This window comes from Protopterus annectens, chromosome 2.part2, assembly GCF_019279795.1.
Source record: "Protopterus annectens isolate FY-2018-M chromosome 2.part2, PAN1.0, whole genome shotgun sequence".
Classification (NCBI taxonomy): Eukaryota; Metazoa; Chordata; order Ceratodontiformes; family Protopteridae; genus Protopterus; species Protopterus annectens.
In genome coordinates, this window is record NC_056730.1 from 933,425,971 (window position 1) to 933,445,476 (window position 19,506).

At 38.8% G+C, this 19,506-nt stretch overlaps 1 protein-coding gene across 1 annotated transcript in view; it reads left to right on the forward strand.

Moving 5' to 3' along the window:
* LOC122795855 (xanthine dehydrogenase-like) overlaps positions 1-19,506 on the forward strand; it is a 5,725,158-nt gene that overhangs the window by 2,907,485 nt on the left and 2,798,167 nt on the right. The window contains exon 25 of the mRNA XM_044064255.1: positions 14,459-14,539. Within this exon, the coding sequence (XP_043920190.1) occupies positions 14,459-14,539 (81 nt within the window). The remainder of the gene's footprint in view (positions 1-14,458; positions 14,540-19,506) is intronic.

Consider the following 19,506-nt stretch of genomic DNA (forward strand, 5'->3'; position numbering starts at 1 on the left):
ACAAACGACTACAGTGAATAACATTTCAAATGCAAACTTTACACTTCGTAACACTGACATGGTATCCTTTAAGCCCACTGGGCCAGTGGAAGACACAACCCACAATGCTGACCCCTTCACAAATGATTTCTACGGACATCTCCGAGAATGCATGGATCATGCAATCCCATATAAGACCAAGACACTCTCCACAAAGGGAAAGCATCCTGTCTGGTGGACCCCAGCCATAGACAGATTGTATAACAAAAGATGGAAGCTACTGCAAGACAGAGCATAATTCCATAAAGGGAAGGCATGTCTGATCAGCACTAGTAAGGAGCTATTTTCTCTTGTACAAACATCAATGGGCAATTTTGACAGGGAAATCAACGGGGACACTACAGATAACCACAAGGCCTTCTTCAGTTATGTTAGCAACCTGGTCAGAAACCCTCCAATATGCTCATAGTTAGTACACAACAACATATAATTCACTGAACCCACAGATGTTGGCAACATTGTGGTAGACAGGTTCAGTGCAAGTTTCCCCCCTCCCTCTCCCCCAAACTAAGACATACTTATCCCAGCTGACTGTAACCTCCCTGTCATCACAGATGTCCAGGTGAGAGCCGCCCTCAGAAAAACAGTAAACACAACATGAATGGGACCTGATGGTATCCCCGGTTGCATGCTACATGAACTCCAAGAGGAGCTAAACACACATATAGAAGTGCTATGTAACACTAGCCTGACTACAGGATATGTACCTGTACACTGGCATACAGCAGCAGTGGTTCCACTCCACGAAGGAGGCACCTCTACATACCAATACAATACAACACAATACAATACATTACAATACAATACAATATGCTATTGCCCCTGGGACTACAGCAGCATACTGTTCTGCTACCCTGACCATTGTGACACATGTGATGTGATGGTACCTGCTCCTGTCAAACAGTTACACAGGGTGACTCATATGGCATATTACCTATCTGACTAACAATCAGCAGGAGTATGTGTGACATGTACTCATGGGGAGTCTTGCTTCTTAATGCTGTGTGGTTTATTGCAGGGTATGTCTTATCTGTGGGTAGGAACCTGTCCCTCTGCCATGTGCTCTCTACTGCAGTGTCACGGATGACACACAGCAGTCATTTAGGTTGTGGATGGTGTGAGGTGTTACTATGGTTGTTGGACATCTGTCATGGGTGTGACTTAAGTATGTAAATCCAGGAGTGGTAACCTCTATGTGGGTAGTATGTGTGTACTCTGTGGTGTTGTCAGTCACTGTGCATTGGTAATGTGTTTGAATGCATTGTCACAGTGTTGTGCATGTCACTGTGTCCTTCTCCATATCTGTAGCTGTCATGTGAGGTACATACCGTTGCAGCCATTGTGTATTGTGGAGGGGTACACTGACCTACATGTCCATAGCTGACACACCATGTCTGCTGACACATACCATGTGCAGGTATTCCAGGAATAGTGTGCCACTGTGAATATCATTGGGGGGACTATTGTACCCATTTATGACCCTGTTCATCCCTGACACACGCAGTGGTGGGCAGCCAATCACATATCTGGTGGTTACTGGTGTAGGTGATTTGAAATGGGGTATAGTACTCCAGTTATGACACTGGTGTTCACTCCATGCCTTTGTCACCAGGCACCTGTTGCAATACATCTGCACACATGTGCCTCACTCAGAATATATGTACATCTCTCTCTATATATGTATATATATATATGTATATATATATATATATATATATATATATATATATATATATATATACATATATGTCTGTATATATATATATATATATATATATATATATACACATATATATATATCGATGTACATATATTGCTATAGATATGGAGAGAGGGGGTGTGTGACAGAGAGGGGGTGAGAGTGATAGAGGGGGTGGGACAGGGGGAGTGTGAGATCGTCATATACAGTCATATCTGTAGATAGTCAGATCTGTCTGTCTATGTATATGTATCTACATATATCTATATCTGTATGTGTGTATTACATATATGTGTTTGCACATATTCTATCTATCTACATCTGTCTATGTATTCCTACATCCCTCTCTATGTATGTAGACATATATGCATATTATATATATATATATATATATATATATATATACATACATACATATATTGACATACATACGTATCCATATGATAGATAGGTATATCAACGTTTGTTTACAAAACTGTATACACACACTAACATACTGCTAAACATACATAACTGTGAAACCTACTTTGTACATTGCACTACAACCTACATTCAACCTACATTGATATGTGCACATAGATGCCCTCACATACATATGTATGTACAGCCTTCACTGATAGTTGCTGTATGTCCCCTGCCCTATGCACATCTTCATATACATATGGATACAGACCAATGACACATATGGAGGGTTCACAGTATGTAGACTTTTAAAGTATTACTTTACATTACCTGCGTTTGTCACAGCTGCTTGCGTTGCCGTCTGGTTTGGTGTCCTGCTGCTCCAGTTGCCGTTGTCAGCTTTCGAGTGGTTGTTGATGACTGGTTTTGTTTGTGTATGTTTTTTTTTTTTCTCTCTCTGTCTCTCCCTACCTTCACAGGGTGCAATGAAAGTATTGCATGTGTGGACTGGGAGTACAGCATGATTTTGTAGGTATCTGCATATGTCCATGTGATGGCCTCTGCCCCAATTGTTAGCCAGCATTTGCTAATTGCATGCAGCCAGTTGTGTACTGATTGCAGTTCTCACTGTGATTCCAGGACAGTGCTATAAAAAGGTATGTGAGATAGGCGTAGCCCTTTCAGAGTTTAAGGGCAGGGTCCATGCTGGTATGCTGTGGACACTGTTCTGTGAGTGTAAAGGTTAGTATCCCTCTCATATTTCTGGCTGTGTTGTAGATTAACATTTCTCCATTCATTTATCCAGTTTCCTGTACTAAGTGTGTATGTACACTAACACCTAAGACTACTACTACTGTTAATGTGGGTGTGTGTGCTTTCCTGTGGGACATGTGGTGTAACTGGTATATAGCAGTGGCTCTTGCACTTTGTTGCTATGGCTTCAATATTTGCCCTTTACATTCACTATTTGTATGCCTGCTAGGTGTCTTGACTGTAGTGTGTTGCTGTGGCTTTCCTAATTTCCATGTACATTCACACCTTGGAATGCTTGCTATATCTGCTAGGGTGTTACTGCATGCAGTGTGGTCTGGCCATGGTGTGGGCCTTGACATCTATTAGGGTATTTGAGTATGCTGCTGAGCAGGCCCCAGAGACTCTCAGGTGCATCTTTTATTTGCCTCATGGAATGGTACATATCAGTGGGGTACACCCATTAAATTGTCTGGTATTCTGCAGTTGTGACTGTGGGATAGCATGAGCATATGTATTACTACACTATTTCTGCCGTGCAAGTGATGCATACTTTCAGTACTTCATAGTTAGCATTGCATGTGTTGTAACACCTTTCTGCCTACTGTTTGTACATTTCACAGGGAGTCTGTGGGGCATCACTGTAACTCGGTCACTGTTGCTATGTCTAGGCTCTTAACTATTCAAATATGGCAGTGTCAGACCTCTCAAGTGTACAGATATTTGCAGGTTGTCCACATTTTTGCCTCATATTTTGGTCAATATCTCATAAACAGCTTTTTCTGGCAATTCACTCTGGGCTCAAGTCAGACTACAGTGACAAACATTTCAGTTTCAGACTTCATACCCTTCCAAACATCCAACAAAATTCAGAACCTGTTACTCTCTGAACTGTCTTAAGTTTGTTGTAGCATTATTTGGAATGTGTCCCTGTTTTTGGCCCTTTGCTCCACATTTTTTATTACTTAGTCCGGATGTGTTGCTGTAAGAGGTTGTGGGGTTTGGGCAGTGATTATCCTGCTGTGAGTTTGTGTGTGGCTTGCAAGGTGCTACAGTGACATTTTTACCTACTAGCTACCAACTAGCATGGCTGTTTCTGTTCACACACTACTATTCTAGAAATCCACTACATTTGACAGTAAATATACATAACATACTTTGTGTACTACACATCCTATATTCCCTTTACATTCATTCCTACTATTACATGATATATTTATTGTAGCACAATGTTCTTATATAACAGTCATGGCTTAGTGGTAAGTCATGCAGACTATTGTTTCCAAAGTCCTGGGTTCGGGACTGACAGTGGGATTTTATTTTGCTTTTGAGCAGACTACAGGACTTGTCATTCAGAGTGACTAAGGCACTTTTAAGCAGTTGTAATCGGGTTAGCGCTGGTTTGCGTGAAGCTCACGCATGCGCACTGGCGTTCAGCTCCGCGCACACCCGCTTACAACCGCTTAAAAGTGCTTACTCTTGCGCACACCCGCGCTATTTTCTTTGAAAGAAATGAAAATGGGGAGACAGGAAAGTGGTGAAAAATGGGTCACAAAGAGGGTAAGACAGTAGGGAAACAAGCTCGGGTTTTGCAGGAGGGATGTAGGTAAGGCCCATAGCTGCCCATTTCTTCATCAGCAACAGCTGTGCATATGTTTGTAATTTGGTGTGACATTTGAAACCTTCCACCCCTGAGAGAGGTGTAAGGACAACAATAATACTTGTACAGCCAATTGTAATTGACAGTTTCCATGTCCAGCAGACATGTGTGCGAAATGGGCAGCTATGTATGGGGCGTAATTTTTTTGTGGGTACAGAGTGCCCTTTTTTTTTTTTTATTTCAGGTACGAGTGGTATGTCAGGTACAGGAAGTCGGTATAGCTGGGGAGGTAGGTTGGGTAGGTTAACAGACAAGACAAACAAGACGCATACAGGGGCGGTGTATGACACATGTGGGGGTTACACAATTGACGGGGACGGATGTTTGGATATCTAGAGCCCATGAGCCCACAGATGGCAACAGTGGTACTGATATCCCCACCCATGGGCAGTTGCCACTGTGCCTTCACGGCCCAGGATGGGGCTGTGCTGGGGGCTGTGTAGGCCGGGCAGCAGGCACGCCCGTTAGTTGTGCCACCCGTGCTTCAAGATGGCGTAGGGGCCCAAGCACAGCGTGCCGGATCTCCCTACGCACCACAGTCCGGACACTACGGAGGGTGAGTGGATGTTCTCCTCCGGCCACGCTTGCAGAAGGGGGATGAGCCCCATCCCCTGCAGTGCTTCCACCCACAGGTGGCACAGGGCCACCAGAGGAGGGTCCGGCCTGGGCACTACTGCCAGGTGCACTCGCCAGCTGAGGAGGGAGAGGTGGGTCCGCTGGAACCCGCCTTCCCTGTCGTCCTATGGTTTGCATTATGTCATGACAGTTTGGGTTAGTAACGTACAATACCATTCACAATTAGTTGTAACAGCATGCATTAGTATTCCCATTAACCAAACACCCAGATATTCAAACCATTGAACAGCAAGCATAACACATGCATATTTTGAACAGCAATACACAGTCCAACAACATGCAGGGTTGATTGATGGCAACAGGCCATCAGGTTTGGATGTATGAACAGGGCAGATGCATCAACATACATGCAAATATGTATGAACCAACAGGACAAATGTCTAGGGGTGTTAATTGTAATTGCACATACCAATTTCACGTGGAATGGATTATATGTGGTTATAGGGTAGGGTGAAGAAAATTTAATTAACAACTTCAAATACCAATACATATGCTGTACATTTCTAATAGCTGCAGATATATACACACTACAGTTCTGCCTACAGTTTCCTATGTGATAACTACAAGTTGGTGATAGGAATGTTACTGCTACATCAATATACATTTTCATTTTTATTCATACACATTCATATCTGGCTCTGTTCAGCTACATCATCCTGCTACATTTGCTTTATATAGCTATAGACAACTGTGGATGTTTGGTATTTCAGACAACCATATTATCTGCATATTGCAGACTTATCCAGATTTTGGGATACACATTCCAGCTGCAGTTACATTTTCAACACATGTTACTGTTTGGTTCTGCTTGTCACATTCATTTCATTCTGTACTGACTGCAGTATACTTTATTCAGGAGTTATTACTACTTTATTGGTGGATTCATAACTCTTTCTCACACTGTCTCACTTGTTTTATTTTTACAATTCAGGATGGTGCTTAATTCTAGGCTTTATTGACATGTTTTACCTGTAGTTCTAACAATCCTTTCCAACAGTCTCACTTCTGTCATGTTTCTGTATGTCAACAGGGATATATTTCACACATGTGTTTTACTCATCTTCTGCAGCTGTACTTTTCAGCCTGCTGCAGGTTATGTACTATTATATTACAGGTGGGACATCTTTATTTCAGACTTGTTTCATTTTTCTCTTTGGATTACAGACTGCATCACACTTTTGTAATCAAGCAATACTTGCAAACCCTCTTACACTGTTACTTGCACATTTTATTAATTAGTGACTACACTGCACTCTTTTGCTAACTGTCATACTTATATATTTATTTACACTTACAGGGAGAGGATTACTGACCTGCCTGGTGGCGCAACCGCGCCAGCCTATCGCCATAGGCTCTACAGTTCGCAGAACGGACACCTGCAGCTGTAATATAAATAAAGTAATATTGGAATACACATCTCCATAATATCAGCTAGGTTAATTTCTTACATAAATAATTACATGTAACTTACTCAGTAGTGGGGCGTTGGGCATTTGCCGGGCCTCCTGGATCCAACGGTTCAGTTGGTCCTGCTTGCGTCTCTTCAGGTCCACATGGTGGTGACGGACCTGCTCACCAGTCCTTGGTATCCCTGTGGCACTGGTGAGATCATGAGCCATCCGGTCCCACGCCTCAGCCCTATATGCTCCCCATAGGACCTGGCCCTGCATGAGTTGGGCCTCATGATTGTGGACAAGGAGCCAAACCATATATTTCGACTCCTCAACGCTCCACCTCTGTGCTCGAAAGCAACTACCCTCACCTACACCTGACATTCTGGCTGCAAGTCGGTTCTACAATCGGTTATGCTGTGTATTCCCGCCTATGGGGCTTATATATGCCATTTTTCCCGCACTTATCTGTGATTGGCCATTTTGGAATTGTATCAGCTTCACAAAACCTGCTTTGTCATGCTCCTCTTTCTATTCATTCCTATATATATGCTATTACTGCATTTCTAAGTGCAACTGTCATGGCTTAGTGGTTCAGTACCTTGACTATGGTGCATGGTATCCTGGGTTCGAACCTGGCCACTGCTTTTTATATTTTATGACTGTCTACACAGGCTAGGAGGTGTGTCTGTGTAAAGGCAGTTTTGTTACAGCTTGCTCAACATTGCCCATCGGTTAGCTTGTTGGCGTGGCGTGCAGCTCCGAGCAAACGGGTTATGCTGGTTTACTCGTCATTTGGCTGTCAGCACGCATATTACGCTCAGCTCAGCTGTGGGCACACAGTTTCAGTGTGTTAAAATGCTGCTCAACCCCGTGCACTCATTTTACACCTGTCAAACCGCTGCTCACCTACGGGCACTCATTTTACACCTGTCAAACCAGTGCTCACCTACGGGCACTCATTTTATACCTGTTAAAACACTGCTCACCTACGGGCAGATGCACTCAACTTGTTAAACTGTAGCTCAGCTATAGGCACATCTGAAATTTTTTATTATTTTATCTCAAATTTCTTCAAAATATATGGCCCATTTCATTACATTTTACATAAAATATAATTTTATATGTGTACATATATGTCAGGGACTTGTTTCGTGCTTATTTCACTAAAAATAAAAATTGATGTTGGGGGGGCTCGAACCATGACTGCCTGCTCTTCAGCCCACGTCTCTACTGCTACGCTATTGCTTCTTCGCTTACTTTGCATATTTAGTTCTTATATGCTTTTCCACTGACTGCTAACTGTAGCTAAGCTACGGGCATGCCCGCGCAAACGAGCGCACTCACAGGCAAACATCTTTACAATTTAAAAAAAAATTATAAGATGTTCATTTGTACATTTTATGTTCGTAGTCTGTGGGGGCATGTGTTGTGTTGTATTTATTCACATTTACACAGGCTCTGTCGTGGGGGTTTACTTTCGGGAATTTTACTCTTATGGGGGCGTGTCCGTTTGCAGGGCTCGGCCTATGGACACGCCCCCTACTGTCTTCCACGGACCGTGTAAGCCTTAGGTGTGATTCAGCATGCCCTCATGCATATGCATGACATGCTGACGTCACACCGTTTAACTGCAGCCTCCGTGTAAGCCTTGTAACTCTTACACGGAGGCTTCGTGAATCCTGCCCATTGAAAAACATAAATTCATAAAGTTCTATCTGAGTCAGCAAACACAGGCATATAACAAACAAAAGTTTTGAGCAGCTGTTAACATAGTATATAAAGGTTCCATGATCCGATGCAGCTTTACTTTATAGTTAGAAGTCTTAATGCAATATTAGCAGCTTAAATTCATTTATTGTTCACATCTGACAAGCTGATAGTGTGAACATTTTCAGAAAGTCCCTTCATTCCCATCTAACCAAAGAAAACAAATCTAATTGCTTCAGAGATACAAGTTAAATATTACTGTTATCCTTCTCTTGATACATTAACACAATATATATTTTTTTCTTTTTCTTTTTTACTTTCTAAACTTACATAATTAAAGCAAATTGTTACTTCCAGCTAAAACTACTATGGACTCTGTGTCACATATTTGCATATTGCAGCTATTGTTTTGCAAAGTGTAATCACTGTTACCTTGTTTTATTTAACATTTATTGTATTGTATTATAAACTTGCATGTTGATTTGTTTTGTTCCTACACATTTTATGTTGTTTCTTACTTGCCTGTTTGGCCTGGCTGTGGCAGGAAAGGGTGCTTGGAATAGTCCACTTACTTAGATAACAAACATTAAGTAAGTTAGTAAATAAATAAATAACCTTTGGCTTCTATTATAATAAATAGTGAAACTCATATAGGTCCCAGTATTGCCTACCATTAAGTTTCTTTGTAATATCAATAGACTACCTTAAATAATTCAGACATTACCCTTTGCAGGGGCTAACTACGAGTGGTCAACAAATAAATGACATTTCTCTAATGAAAAGAAAGGTGGCACAATTATTCATTATAGCAATTAACAATTTTGTGAGGGCCTTCCTTTAAATTAATGCATTCTTATTTTGAAGTAGTTAACTCTTTAGTTCCAGATTATAGTGAACAGCCAAATCTTAATTACTAAACCATCCATTTTAACACCATTAGCAGTAAACCTTCTCTGTCTAGTGTATTTAGTCTCATTTAGCAATTCCCTACAATATAAATACATATTTAGTCAGCTAAATTAAAATTTTCATACTGTCTTTGCCCAGGTGGCTGGTCCCCAAAGCGCTCTGATTTTCCACTGAACTCCTGCAGATCCTTGCATTCCTTAAGCACTTTACTGGAAGAATCCTGCATTTACAGTTCCTGTATACCGTGTCTTCATTAGGACTTGAAATGGGGTCTATATTAAATCACCGAGCGCTTACAAAATGAATGGTGATTAATCGACCCTATGTAAGCGAAAGCTTACAATTTCGAACTGTCAGAACAGCGATTTTTTTTCCTAGGGAAAAAAATTGCTGTTCCAACAACAACCAAAAACAAAAAAACATACTTTAAACATTACATTAAGTGGGGGGCTTTGCCCACCCACCCACCTCAATGGGGCTGTGCCCCTACCCCTACTTAAATATACCAACTCGAGATCACTACAGTGTTAAAATGGCAAAATAACGAAGTGGCCAAGCGAATTGTTTCCCTGGGAAAGAATTTGCTTAGAAGCCGCTTCGATATTCTGCCATTTCAGGCTTTTGAGTTTGACCAAGACGCATTCGAAAGAATGCGTCTTCGGTCTTCTAATAGGGAACTTTGAAATTACTGTAGAGGCAAATCCTACAAGTTTGCCTTTACTTCTTCAGCATTTGTAAATATTTAGAACCCCCCTATGAGTAAATATTCAGTGCAGCTGAAAATGAAACCTGCATTATAATTTCTGTCTGTTAACACTCTGTGATAGCATCTATAAACTACAGCGTCTTCTGCAAAGCTACACCCAGATAGTCAATATCCACATACACATTTCAGCCTTATAGCATACTTCCTTCATGGTAGAGTGTTCTTACAGCACTTGTTTCTTCTGATATGCAGACATAGATTATACCAGTTTACCAGTATGAGGTATCTTATACAGACAATGGCAGCCTGATTACCGCCTGTATCTCCAGTGATTGTTTTGTAAACTTTGTCCAAAATTCTTTCTTGGTATAAACAAAAAATCAGTATGTTTGAATTTTCTTTGTTTCAAAATCCCATGCAGTCGCAAATTCATCCTTTCAGATGTATCCCACATTGTGACAAGATTTTTGCTGGACTTCTTCCACTTGGCAACCCAAAGCATCTGTCCTTTATTTTGTATTTGAACTATTTGCTGCTGAGTAGGCATCATGATGAGCTATCAAGCTTCAAAGCTCAGTGTTGTCAGTGCCGGTTTCAGTTTTCTGACATGTCCATCTAACAGACCAGATGTGTGCCATAGTCCAAACTTAATCGCTTCCAACCTTATTGCCTTTTCCCTGACATTCCAGCTGTGTTTACTATCAATGGAATGTCCCTGCAGTAGCCACCCATCCTCTCAGTTACCATCTGCAGAACTCCTTTAGTACCCATTAATATTTGCTTCTCAACACTAGTTTATTTGCCAGCTCATAGACTGTTGTACTGAATATCATTCTTAATTACCAAAAATATATTTCCATAGTAATATTAGTATTTACTTTGTAGCATATTTGTGCAAGTGAAAAAAATATGAATGTCATGTTAATAAACTTTGTTTGTGAAACTAGTGAGAAAGGGATGGTAACATTCTTAGATGAAGGGGAAACTGGAAGTTGTTATATCGCATTTGTAAAAAATATTTATTCAAGCAGTTAAGGTCCATTGTCTTCTGAGACATCAAGGACTCCAGCTTAAAAAAGAGACCAACAGTAACAGATGCAGGAAGCAGGGATAAAACTATGACATTTATGACTGAGATGCTTCTAGAAATGAGACATTTCTATTACATGAGGTGCACCTAGCTTAATCATTACAAATAACGACTTATCATAACTAGTGATAAGGCTGTTGGAGTATTTAAAGGGCTGGCCCCTGCTCACCATTGTGATGTGTTTGACTTCTTTCCATTTAACTTTTTTAACTATTCATAGTTTGACACTAATTACTGAAATCTTATTTAAATTTACTATAACTGTTTTGTTTAATAAACTTCATAGAGAAAAAATATGCATTCATCAACAGTGCACAATAAATAACTCATTTTTGCCTTACGCATTCTTTGGATATACTTGACTATTTCCAGTTATACCACCCACTGACTTCATGTTTTCAACCTGCAGTACATTTTTCTGTTTCATCTGAATTTTTCTGGACTTGCCTTTTGCAGTAATTTTTATTACTTTGATTTATATTTCTGTGCCACTATCCTAGCCTGCCTTACTTATAGGCTTACTGTTTTCCCCATGTGATTCCTAAAATTGGATTAGAGGTGACAGTGGATCAGTAATCACTGCAGGACTTGATACTTTTGTTTAACATCCCATTGGATTTCTGCTTGAGAAATAACTTGCTTACAGTTCTCAGCATCATCACCATCATGATGTCCCTTTTATGTAATATACAGTGAATATAAAAAGTGTACACACCCCTGTTAAAATGCCAGGTTTTTGTGATATAAAAATGAGACCACAATAAATCATTTCAAAACTTTTCCCACCTTTAATGTGACCTATAAACCTGTACAGTTCCATTGAAAAACAAACAGGTCTGTTAGGGGAAAAAATATAAAAAATAAAAAAAGTACTGTAAGCTGCTTGCATAAGTGTGCACACCCTTAAACTAATACTTTGTTGAAGCACCTTTTGATTTAATTACAACATTCAGTCTTCTTGGGTAGGAGTCTCTCAGCATGGCACATCTTGACTTGGCAATATTTGCCCACTCTTCCTTGCAAAAGCACTCCAAATCTGTCAGATTGCGAGGGCATCTCTTGTGCATAGCCCTCTTCAGGTCACCCCACAGATTTTCTATTGGATTTAGGTCAGGGCTCTGGCTAGGCCATTCCAAAACTTTAATTTTCTTCTGGTGAAGCGATTCTTTTGTTGATTTGGATGTATGCTTGGGGTCATTGTCATGTTGAAAGGTGAAATTCCTCCTCATCTTCAGCTTTCTAGCAGACGCCTGAAGATTTTGGGCCACAAGTGACTAGTATTTGGAACTGTTCATAGTTCCCTCCACCTTGACTAAAGCCCCAGTTCCAGCTGAAGAAAAGCAACCCCAAAGCATGATTCTGCCACCACCATGCTTCACTGTGGGGATGGTGTTCTTTTGGTGATGCAAAGTGTGGTTTTTGCGCCAAACATACCTTTTGGAATTGTGGCCAAAAAGTTCAACCTTGGTCTCATCAGACCATAACACATTTTCCCACATGCTTTTGGGAGACTTGATGTATTGTTTTGCAAATTTTAGCCGGGCCTGGATGTTTTTCTGTGTAAGAAAAGGTTTCCGTCTTGCAACCCTACCCCATAGTCCAGACATATGGAGAATATGGGAGATTGTTGTCACATGTAGTACGCAACCAGTACTTGACAGAAATTCCTGCAGCTCCTTCAGTGTTGTTGTAGGTCTCTTGGCAGCCTCCCTGACCAGTTTTCGTCTTGTATTTTCATCAATTTTAGAGGGTCGTCCAGTTCTTTGCAACATCACTGATGTCCCATATTTTCTCCACTTTTTGATGTCTGACTTCACTGTGTTCCATGTTATTTCCAATGCTGTGGAATTTTTTTGTACCCTTCTCCTGACTGATACCCTTCAACAATGAGATCCCTTTGATGTTTTGTAAGCTCTCTGCAAACCATGGCTTTTGCTGTAGCAGACAACTAAATAAATGTCATGAAAATCCTTCTAGTATAGCTGAACTTTATTTGGGGTTAATCAGAGTCTTTAATTGATGGCAGGTGTGTCCCCAATAAGACTGAATGCTGTAATTAAATCAAAAGGTGCTTTAACAAAGTATCAGTTTAAGGGTGTGCACACTTATGCAACCAGCTTATTGTTCATTTTTATATTTTTCCCCTAACAGATTTGTTTGTTTTTCAATTGAATTGTAGAAGTTATGTCACATTAAAGGTGGAAAAAGTTTTGAAATGATTTATTGTGGTCTCATTTTTTTATATCACAAAAACCTGGCATTTTAACAGAGGTGTGTACACTTTTTATATGTACCTTGCATTGCTGTGCAGAGTATTCTAAAATATTTTTACTTTTGCTATTCTGTACATTAATTTCTATGTTCCCTTTGGTATTATCACTCTGTTAGACATGTATTCAAAGTTTGTCTTTATCTCATTATGTCCTCCATCTGCCCAGTCATCCTCATCCACTTGTATAAAGTCCAGAGTGCTGGAGATGCATTTTGGCATATACACATCTGGGCATATGTACATCTGGACTCAAGATTTGTGTATAAAAAGTTATGGGTTTCAAAATGCCAGCCTTCAGTCTGCTTCTTGAGCCTTTCTCTCAAAATTTCCTATGCACCTGAAATTCTCTTTTAAAGCTGACCATTTTCTGTACCGCATTCTTACTTCTCCATTGTCACTACTGCATTCCCATTATTGTATACAAACCCATTTAGAACTGAGATTAAGGCTCTTCAGTAATCTGTATTGATTTTGTGCACTGTCTGACTTTTATCAAGGCTGTGACTTAATCACTGATATTATTTCATCCCTCCTTCTACTTTGGTTTGTATACACTCATTGGGACACCAGTAAGGAATACAAGTTTGTAACAAATGGCTAACTCCTTTGTTTTATTTATTTCATTGGCTAACTCCTTTGTTTTGTTTATTTCATTGGCTAACTCCTTTGTTTTGTTTATTTCATTGGCTGACTCCTTTGTTTTGTTTATTTCATTGGCTAACTCCTTTGTTTTATTTATTTCATTGGCTAACTCCTTTGTTTTATATATATTTTGTTTTAATGTACTTGTTTAAGGGAGCACCAGCTTTATCTGCTTTCATTTTAGTTTATTTATGAGACAGAGCTTCTGGAGAGGCTCCAGTGTAAGTTCCTTATCCTCCGGTACTAGTTCTGTGTGTGAATAAACAGGGTGTAGATGACATACAGTTGTAACAGTTTCTTAGGGGGTCTGTAAAAGATGCAAAACAATTGTGGGACCTTGTTGGAGGAAAGGAGACTCGGTAAAGAAGTCATGAGAAAGTAAAACCAAATGCAGTGTGGTAATACCCCTTAATAGGGTGCACCATCACAGAGGCATTTTTTAGCTCAGTGGTAAGACATTGCAGTTTCTTGATGTGGATGAAGCAGAAACATTTAAAAGTGAAAACATTCGTACAAGAACACTAAGTGTATGTTGTTTTATTGTTTGTTTAGCATACAAGTGTAGTAACTGGCACATCAAGCCTATTGCTTTGAAAACAAATATACCAGCAACTACATGGTGCCGAGCTCCAGGTAAGAAACTTCTGAAATGTAAACTTATCATGTGATAATTCTTATCAGTCTGATTCATTTCATTTTATAGGCTAGTTTAATGTGCACTAACTGTAAGATCATAATTGTTTTGTTTTGTGGAAAAATGCTGCAAGTCAACAAATTGCAGAAGAGTTGCTAATAAACAGTTTTGCAGGGGATAAGTGCCCTTGCACCGTACAATGTTGAAGCACTGCTCTGTTACCCTCACTCTCTGAATATACTACCCACAGGTTATGCAAACTCTGAGAAAGGAATAAGTAATTAAAAAACAAACTTGTTTATTTACCTCTTTTCAGGGCACCTAATATCAGAGATATCACAGGACAGCATGCACAATAGTTGAACAGTTAATGCAGTGAAACAGAGACTGCAAACATTTACTTAAAGTTACATGACACTTCAAGTGACAGCAACACGTATCCTGCCAAATCATAGTCTGTGATGCACAAATGTAATATAAGCAGAAACAAAATATAACTTTCTCTAGGATGTGTTATCTTTTAAGTTAGTATAATAAGAGGAGGCTGGTGCCAGGGCTATTTCCCTTACTTGTATATTTTGGGGACTTTGCTTTAGATTAAATGGTTTAGTAATTTGTGAAATCCAGCATTTATCAATAAACTCTGGAAATCCCAGGCTGCAAACTTCTGACCTCAATTAACTCAAGTCTATAAAGTGATATTAATTGCACTTTTCTACAACCATTATGTTAGCTGTCATTCCTAAGGCAGAATTGGCATAATGTTGGAATAATAAATGTTGTGATTTGATTTTTGTTTGTAATTTGCAGTCAATATGTATTAATTTCATAAAAAACAAGGATGTAAAATCAAGCCATTATAATTTGAACTGATATCTGATAACTGATCAAAGTGGAGCACAGTTTCTTCATGTCTAATAGCAAATGACGTAACGGAAGTTAATTAATTTGAGCTGACTGTTCCTGTTCATGCTTATATGTGTTACTGTACTTGGAGAGAGACATAGTTTAAGTATAGCAGTCATGCTCAGACACTTAGAATTTACCTTCTCATCATATCCAGAGATGTTTTATACTTTCTACATTATTTTTACATTAGAAGATGATCTCTTTTACCTAACAAATTTGTTTGTCTGATTCGTAATGAATAGTTTCTTCATCAAGGAATTATGTGGAGGCTTGAGCTACACCCCTCATAACGGTTAAGTCTCCCATGTTCATAGTTGCTGTACTCTGCGTTGCAAATGCAAACAGATTTGGTCAGAGCAAATAAAATAAATGAAGTCATTTTCACTTCTTAGGGTTTCATTTCAAAGTTTGCCTCTAAAAATTCTCTCACAAACATGTAATGAATTTGGAAATTTCTTGTAAAACAGTAATTTTGTTTATTACAGCTGCCTAATCATGTGTGTGTGTGTGTGTGTGTGTGTGTGTGTGTGTGTGTGTGTATGTATGTATGCATGCATAAGACTGTGGCTTCTCCTATAAATGCTAAATTACCCAAATGACAAAATGTAACCCGTTGATCACAAATGACTGACAAACACATTCCCCAAATAATCAACCGACATAACAACTAAACAATGTTTTTGCAGGGGGAAGCCTCTTATGTTCCCCAAGTAGATGACTTTGCTCTCAGAATTCCTTAATTTATTAGACAAGTTCCATGATCATACAAAAGTGGGTAACAAAGAAGCACCCTCAGAGCAGGAACACAACTTATACTCTGGCCAGCCGCATCTCATTTCATACAGAGGTAAACTGTGTCAGTGAAATGGGGTCATGGACTTGAGTCTCAAAAAAACTCATATCTGCCACGTGAGAAATGCTGTGTGCATGCATGTACATGTGTATCATAACACGGGATCTAGGTAACTAGCTTAGATAATCCAAAGAAATGTTCATGTAATGCATCATAGTGTATCTCCATTCTGTAAGCATGATCTGTGGTGTAAATATACTTTGGCAGTAACTTATTTTAAGTACACATTTAGATATTTTCGTTTATGACACTTGAACATATTTATCTTTTTATCAGCAGTAGTCATAGCATTCAGTATCAAGTAACAGAAAAACTGAAGTGGACAATCATTTTTCAGCAGAAAACTTCTACTAAATGAATTTGTATTAGAGATGTTTTCTTCATTTAGGTAATCGGACAAAGAAAGACAAAAAATGTTTAACAAAAAGATCTCTTTTTATTAAAATCTAAGATGAATGAGTATTATTAAGAATAAAATCTGCTCACTGTACACATATCTATAAAATTAATGTTTCTTGTGAGCAAATGTTCTACTTTTACAGTGAGCAACAACAGGTATACAAAGTCATTATTTTTCACATTTGTTAACAAAGTAATGTAAATAACTTTAAAGCAAGAGATTACAACAAGACTCTAACTAGGAGCACAAAAGTTGATCGACATTCAGGTGCCCATGGGATGGGATGCAAACATAAGAAACTGTGTGGGTGTGTTTTGCAGTAGATCTAAGGGTTAGGTAAGTGGATAGATTTAGTGTGTGTGAGAATGTAAATGTTTAGGGTAATGGTTAATCCTAACCCTAACATGTAGTTTATCTGCAAAAAATATTGCTATAACACTACCACTGCCAAGACCACTCAGTCACCACAGATGTGCACACACACGCACACACACACACACACACACACACACACACACACACACACACACACACACACACACACACACACACACATACACACATGAAATCTGGCCCCTAACCTAACCCAAAACACTCCCAGTTGCACACATATTCAATCTGTTCCTTACATAACTTCTACTCTAACCCTAAAACACGCATGCACTTGCATACAGTCCCCCCCCCAGCCCCTTCTCTTACCTTTGTCTACTATCTGGAAGTCACCCAAACATGAATTTGACCAAACATCCTGTCGTACAATGTCTATAGCAGTTCAGATGTCTCTCACAAGTGAGTGTTGACCAACTGCACTCGTACATATTATATTCATACATATATACATAAAGACAATGAACATTCTGGCACTCAGAAAAAGAATATGTAAAGTTTTAGCAGAGTAGTAACTTCAGAAATGACAATCCAGCTTCACTAACAAAGTATCATCAGTCACATCTAGTATGACATAAACCAATCAGAACTTTTATAATAAATGGCTAACCCAGAATTACCATTACAGAATGGCAGTTGTCACCTCCCCATTGCCGTTGTCATGACTGGCAACCATAAATCAACAGGAAGCAGGAACTCTTATTCAGTCATTGCTAGGAAATGTTGCAAAATATAAAAGGAAAATAATTAAGCCTTCAACATATGAATTATATGAAAATCACAGTACATCTCCAATAAGTGCATTCAACACATACATAATTTAGTTAATTGAATCATTAAATTAATTCTTTGGCTGCTTATATTCTACTTCATATAATTTATACAGTAAGTAAAAGCCCCTTATGACAGAAAAATAAAAGGTGGCCAGTCATATAATATGTGTACAATTTAAATAACTTAATTTAGACCCAGGGCATAAAGTGCTTCCAAATTAATAATGTAGAATGTTAATTTAAACCAGGGCATATAGAGCTTCCAAATTAATAATCTAGAATTTTTCTTTTGTATTTAAAATCAAATGCCAGCCTTCCCCATGGAGTTGATAAATTAATTTATCAATGTAAGCAATGCAAACACTGTTCCGGATTGTTTTTGAATAAGCCTGAGTAAAGGACTACATTCCCTCTTGCAACTAATATCACTGATTTGCAAATATATCCTCTGTTCCAAGGCCTGTTGGTTTGCCCAGCTTGAAATGTACTACATGTGCAAATGCAAACAGCCATATTAATTTATCCCAGCATGGTACACCACAATCAAATAGTTGAAAAGTCTTAGTCATGGTTACTATTGTAAAAATATTGTTTTGCATATCCTTATAGTCCCTCAAACAAGAAAGACACCCATTTGTTCCCTTATAAAATCTAGGTATAGCTGTTGGTATTCAACTTTAAAAACCAATTCAAAGATTGTCTTGTAGTCATGCCCTTATTTCAGAAGGGAAACATATTCATGAGATGAGGGTTTTAGAGGCTGACCTCAAATTAAAGAAAGTAGAAAATTCATATGAGATGTGGATGATTTTGAAAAAGGGATGGCTTATTCCTGGTGCCAAAAGAAAACGGCTCTGAGGTTTTGGCAACTCAATTACTGATCATAAAAAACACGAATAGGGATAACCCTGTATGTTACCTTACCATAAACCATTTCCCTATCAGCACCCTTATTCAAAGTATTACTGAATGCACAGTTTCTTGTTTGTTTTTTTAAGTTAACATTTTGTGAATGGTTTAATTTTGGTAATTTTTTCATCCTGACAGACAGTTATATGGAGTGGTAGACACATCTGTAGGGCAAACCGAGCATGTCCCAGTGGTTCCTGGCTTCACCCTCTGAAGTATCTCTGATTTTTCAGAATACCCCTGCTAAAACTAAATACTTTTGTCCTGTCCCTTGTAAAATTTGTGATTTTTTTTTTACTTTGGTAAATTACTGAGGATTACAGTCAGTCTGTAATGTTAGACATTAGGGTTTCTAATTACTGTTCAGAAAATTCATGTTGATACAAAGCCTGTTGTTCCATTACCATTTAAATTGAATTAGAGTATTAACTTTAAATATCCCTTATTTATGGTTCTTCCCATCCCCTTTATGTTGTTTTTTTCTCTGATTCATAAGTAGATATGGTGAAATCTGTAAATGTCCCTGAATTGTTTTTTTTTTTTTCATTGTTGGTTGCCTTGTCACTTATAGAGCATTGCAGTTGCTAAATAATGGCATACATTTGAGTTTCTATAAATAGTATGCTGAAATGTTTATCCTGTCAAGTACATAAGGGCAATATTTAAAATATGTCCATAATTCTGTACCTTTTGTTTCCCACAATATTTTTGGTATTGTTCATTATTTCAATAAGA